Source organism: Gavialis gangeticus, unplaced genomic scaffold (assembly GCF_001723915.1).
Source record: "Gavialis gangeticus isolate Ggan-Ray unplaced genomic scaffold, GavGan_comp1, whole genome shotgun sequence".
In the NCBI taxonomy this organism is placed as follows: Eukaryota; Metazoa; Chordata; order Crocodylia; family Gavialidae; genus Gavialis; species Gavialis gangeticus.
In genome coordinates, this window is record NW_017729029.1 from 15,084,414 (window position 1) to 15,090,386 (window position 5,973).

General features: G+C 47.9%; 1 protein-coding gene across 4 annotated transcripts in view; it reads right to left on the reverse strand.

The window, feature by feature from the left end:
* The window catches only part of ARHGEF6 (Rac/Cdc42 guanine nucleotide exchange factor 6), a 65,982-nt gene that overhangs the window by 39,772 nt on the left and 20,237 nt on the right, over nt 1-5,973 (reverse strand). For 3 of the 4 annotated variants that reach the window (XM_019521332.1, XM_019521331.1, XM_019521329.1), the window contains exons 4-6: nt 4,664-4,791; nt 4,084-4,285; nt 1,015-1,085 (exon numbers count right to left, since the gene is read on the reverse strand). In XM_019521332.1, coding sequence (XP_019376877.1) covers nt 1,015-1,085; nt 4,084-4,285; nt 4,664-4,791 — 401 coding nt within the window. The remainder of the gene's footprint in view (nt 1-1,014; nt 1,086-4,083; nt 4,286-4,663; nt 4,792-5,973) is intronic. The other variant, XM_019521330.1, reaches the window with a different exon arrangement.

Below are 5,973 nucleotides of genomic sequence, written 5' to 3' on the forward strand. Positions count from 1 at the left end.
CCCTTTGTCAGTAAGCAGGAGGCATCACGCTGCAGACCAAGGGTCAGTGACAAACAAGACTATTTCTATTCTAGCCATTTCTGCTGTCTGAACATGGCCTATTTCAGCTTCCACTTGTATAAAATAGAATCTGACAAATGCATTTAACCTCCAGCACCCAGGGATGAGGATGATGTCCACATACAGACATTTTAACTCTCTTTTTGGACTTACTGGGTATGTCTACAAGTGCATTTATGCCAGCTTAAATTTACTGAGCAATAAGTTACTGTGCAATAAGTGGGAATAGGCCAGCATCTACACATGCAGGCATTAAAGCGCATTAACACTGTGCGTGGACTGATTTGGGACTAAAGTTAGTCCCAAGTCCACACACAGTGTTACTGCACAGGAAGGTGTCTACATGTGCACTACTGAGCAGTAAGTAATCGGGTGTAAATTTGATATCTACATGCTGCAGGTATCAAATTCACATTCAAGTCAGCATAAGTTTCCATATTTACTGCACAGTATGGGTGTGCACATGTAGATGCACACCCATATTGCACAGTAATTTTGGTTACTGTGCAGTAGATGAGTACATGTACATGTGTCCATTTTAGAGCAAAATTTGCCTTGCTCTCTTGCAAACTTGATTATCTCCCCACCTTTCAGAAGGTGGATAATTACTATTGGAAGAGAAGAACTGGAACAGAAGCATGAAGTTTTTTTAAAATACTAACCTCGCGATATACTAAATCCCCATCTTTGCTATTTTAACTTTGCTGCCCATTTTAAATCACTCACATATGTAGCATCTCGCATTTGAGTTTTACTGTTTTGACAGCCAAGTAAACATCTTAATCCAGTACAATCTCAAGAGTCACATTTAAATACTAAAAGCACCAAATCCTCCGCTGTTATAAGTTATCTTACTTTCAGTGGAGTGACAATGACTTACACCTGGGAGAGAGCTGGGCTAGAAGATTAATGTTCTGCTTAGTAAAACATTTGCTCAGCACTTTAAAAACTTACCACGGGATAATAATTCTTTGTGAGCTGTGCGCTTTCTAGTCCTTTTAATGCTTTGGGAGAAAGGGGCTTATCTGTCAAGAAAAAAAACCCACCATAAATAACTTGTAATGCAGAATTGCCATTATTCCATTGGATAAAGCCACGATCACCGAACCAGCAGCCCTATTGTAGAGTTTTTCTAATGAAACCTGAAGCAAAATGAATGTATGCATGAAGCTGACAGCTGTTTGAATCTCCTTAGAATTGCAACACGGCGACTCTAGAATATTTTTAAGTTTGTTCTGAAATAGTTGGCAACTGTCCCAAAACTGCAGGGGGCAAGAGCGGACTGGAGCTGGATTTGGCTCAGTCAGTCTAAAAAAAGTAGATTCCACACGTTTCCAGCTGCAAGGAATGCCGGATGCAGGATTTTACTTGGGGCTCATTGCTGATTAACAACTTACATTACACCAACTTTAAAAATAAACTGCAGTCAGCCCTTTGAAAGGTGACATCTCTCACTGAAATTCAGGGGAATGTGGGCTCTGCTCCTACCTTGCTCACAAATGGGAAGACTCATGGTTCAACATGAAATACCTCTGCAGCTTTCACCCTTTGCTAAGCTGACACATAATAGTTCCCTCTCTGCATATAATTTCCACTCCCCCGGTGCACACAGCCGTGAATGCACAAAGTCCTTGTCCTATTGTTCTTCTCCCCAGAAGAAGCTAAGCAAGCAGGCCGACGTGCAATAACAAATCACCGTGTGTTCACAAAGGAGGAAACAAGCCTTCCAGAAGGAAGCTGCTCTTAATTTTACAGTTCCTTGGTAATCACCTCCAGGCTGTGGTATGCCCAGCATCTGCAGGGAGGCACTGTCATTTCAGGCCTTGCTTGTTCTCTCTGCCCAGAAGAACAGGTTTGACAGTACCCCTGGTAAAGCTGTACTGGGAAAAGAGTAAAGGTGCTGAACTGAGGCCCAATACTGCAGTCCCTCTGGAGGCCCAGCTCCTGTCTACATCAATGGGAGCTGGGAGCACCCAAGAAGAGCTTGAAATCTGCCACACAGAGTAGAGAGGGGTATTTTGTCCTGCTTTTCATCTGCAGCCTCTGAGACAGATAACAGGGGAGAAGCTGATGTTAGTAAATTTAGCTCACTGGAGACTGCAGCCTGTTGTGCTTTCTAATTATTGCCTTTGCAGCATTTCCTGTCTCCTCCACCCTCTACCGAGGGGCTGTGTGCATCACTTAAAGCAGTCGATGAAGCTTTGCTCCACACAGCTAGTCATTATGGCCCATAAGGTATACTTAGGAGAGAGGGAGAGTGGGAGTGCAGACACTGTCATGTGACTGCAGCACTGGAAGAAGCCAGAGCAGTTTGACTGTGCCGATGCAGCCAAGCTGAAACAGTCACAGGACTGACACCAGTCCACCGCTTCATATTCTCAGGTCGGCTGCCGTGTTCTGTTATTTAGCGGTTGTGTGTCATTCTAACCCTGCACCGCTGGCTTACAAGCACCTACTGACCTAGGCCACAGGGCCCTTTTCCAAGCTTAGCCCATCCTTACACTCCAAGCTGACGAAGCAAACAGGATCCTGGTACAGCGTATGGGCAAAGCAAATCTGGCCATTTCTGTGCAGCTCCTGTTTGTACGCACTGCAAAACTACCTGCAGCCTGGCACCAAGAGAGACTGCTCCTTCACTCTGCTCCCTGCAGGAAGAATCCTCCCTCCTCTGCTCAGCAGAGGTCTCTGGCACCATCCTGTACTCAAGGTGGGTGCTGGAGGGAGGATAGAGGAGCTACGAGACTGAAGGTCTGCTGAGCTCCCTGCAGGTCACTGGGAACCTTGGTAAGGCGCCTTCCTATTAATTCAAGAAATCTTTGCCTGAGTTTGGCCAGCTTTAGGTGAAGGGAATTGGCTTTTTTCTCCTGCCCACTTTCTTCACTAATATAATTAATTGCTCTTTGGTTGTACAAGAAGGCACAAAGACCGCACTGTAAAGTCCTGCAGCAGCCCCCATCTTTCTCTTGCATGCTGGGGAAGAGTGGGAGGACTGATCTGTCCTGTCAACGGGCCTGGCTGTGGCTTGGCAGGGGTATCTTCCAGGGATATGCTCTGCACATCAGTATGTTCATCAGTAATAAAAAAATACATACATGCACCCTGGAAAGCAGCATGAGCTAGTGGATGGGACACTGGGGTGCTATTGAGGGGATGGGATTTTGTTTCCAGGTTGGCCATCTTATTTAATCCTGGGCACGTCCCAGCTTCTCTCTGTGCCTCTTTCCCCACCCACTCTTTGCCCCTTTGGACTGAAAGCTCATCATGCCTAGAACTGCATTTATTTACTATAAATACAGTGCCCAGGATCATGGGATGCTGTCTTGGTGATAGCCAGTAGGCCCTGCTGTAATGACGATGATAAACCTTCACAATGAAAAGACTGAGGTTGTTTTTTGAACAAAATCTGACCATCATTCAATGGCCCCCACCAAAGCATTACAAACGGATACGATGAGCTGTACTGAAACAGGCCTGCCTGGGTTCGTGCTTGTTGCCTACGTAGTAAAAACTACATTTCTGAAAAATTTTAAGAGAATTTAAGAGAAAACAGAAGGCTCTTGTTAATGTTTCCTGTAGCTTTGAAGCTCAAGATGCAGCCTGGGTAACCAGACTCTGGGAAGTCAGCCGCACATACGCATAAAAAATGGGAATTGTTCCCTATGGCCACATAGTTATTGCTGGCTTCTCCACCAAGACTGTGGGCACTCATCACGCTGCTCTCAGAAATGGCAGGATCAGTGGAAAACAACAAAAGGGCTTTGTGCTTAGAAACAGGGAAGACACATGAAGGCAACTGCAAAGGAGCACAGCCCGCTCGTTCCTCCCCCCAGGACCACGGACACCTGCAGAGCTTGGGAAGGATGTTTTGCTAGCCCTCTAGTAGCGAGCGATGCAAAGGGCTGAACTCTCTCCGTCTCACCCCATTCATTGCGCACGTGAACAGTACTTATACAAACAGCAGCAATTTCCCAAAGGCACCAGGGTTCAAAGCAACGTAAAGGCGGTTGAAGACAATCTGCTTACCAGAGGACTTGATTTCTCTGACGTAGTTACTGGGGAACCAGCCTGTCTTGCCATTCAAGGTGCCTTCCCACCAGCCCCCTTCTTCAACTCTGGTGACATAGATGATGTCTCCTTTGTTAACCGAGAGCTCATCTTCATTGGTCTGCTTAAAATTGAACCGGGCCTTTACCACCAACTGGTGACTGCCATTTTCAGTCATCTCCTAATGAAACACACATCAAAAACAGTTCAGGACGGGAGGTGGATGACAATGGCCCACAAGGACGCTATGCCTTTGTTGGGGCTGCAGCTCCATAGCAATCACCATATCTTATCCTTGTACAAAGCCTTGCATAAGAGGCTGTCAGTGTCCCCTGAAAGCACTGCTTGGGCCTCCCCCACACCAGGAGAGACTGGTTGGGATTTCGCTGCTCATTTACAGACAGGTATGCCTGTAAATTTCTCAAGATCGCACAGCCACCCAGCTGCAAGACTGGGAGCAGAGCTGAAGACATGGCTTCCCAGTGCCCTGCTCTAGTTGCTGCGATCTCTTTTTAGGCTAGGATGATGACTGCAGCCCTCAAACTGTGCCAGAGCCTACCACGGGTTTGGACTGCCTCCGCAACACCCTGGACTTTCTCGAAGCTGTTCCGTTGAAGCTGGCCTGGGAGCTACTGGCTGCCGAGCTAGGAGAGGACGCACCTGAGCATGGCCCTGCCAGTGGCCGATCTGCGGAAGCAAGAACAAAAGCTGCACTGTAATCCGTGCTCTGCAAAACCATCTCCTTTGCATCCTAATGAAGAGGGGAAAATGCAGAGAACTGGAATGGCCAGGAACACAAAGAGCATGTGCACACAGGGAGTAACAATGAACCGCTGACCCACGCTGGCTTCCCGTGGGGGACACGCAGTGCCTTTCTGTGGCACAAGTTAAGCTGCTTCTGAAGTGGACCGTGCTAACCCACTCCTAGGATATGTCTCCGCTGCAGGCACAGAGTCGACTGCACAGCAGCAGAGAGAAAACCAAGCTGGGTGAGGAGCTGAGCACACTAATCCCCACTCTGCTCCGTGTTGCTATGGCTTGAGTGCCGCAGCTCGCACAGGTATCGACGCTGAGGTCACTTCTGTAAAACCAGACTGGAAGAGAGCTCCTTCACTGTGAATTCACACCCCAGCTGTTTCACAATAGTTTCCTTGTGCAGACAAGCTCTTACTGGCTCAGTGTGTGCAGCTGAACGCTGCCCTACGTTATTCTGATTATTGTTAATGGACGGCTGCCATTAACCATGTCAATAAACAGCTTACAATGTGCTATACTTATGAGAATAAAGTCAGGCTCTTGCCCCCAAATGGTTCGCTGCAACCCATGGACCGACACCCCCACCCACCTACTGAGAGGGTGCTTCTGCCTGCATTCAAACCACTGCTGTTACTTTCAAAGCAGAAAGGAAAACTCTGGCTGCTTCCTGGCTACTGGGTCCCACTGCAGAAAAACAATCAAATCGTGAGACTCGGCAAAGCCGTCGTATGTGACTGAGAAGGCAGGCGTGCTAATTCTGGCAGAGCAGGGGGACTGGAGGGCTTGCTGTCTTGGCTCTCTCATTCCTTTCAAATTTCAGAGTGGCCCTGTGGGGCAGGAGGGGGAGCGGCACTCAGTCTTGAACACGGCCAGGAAGGTTTGTTGTCCAACACCTGTTGCAATCAGAAAATAAAGGACCAATTCCTGCAAGACAAGGCTGCCCTCGCTGCTCGCTGCCAGTGTGACGGTGGATGTTCCACTCAAACCCACTGAGTTCAGTGGGAGCGAAAGCAGCTCTCAGCTGGTAGGACTGGGAGAACGATGAATCAGTTGGCCTTTTCCCCCCTCAGGGATTTTCTGTCAGACAAACACCAACTGTTTCTGGGGCCCTCT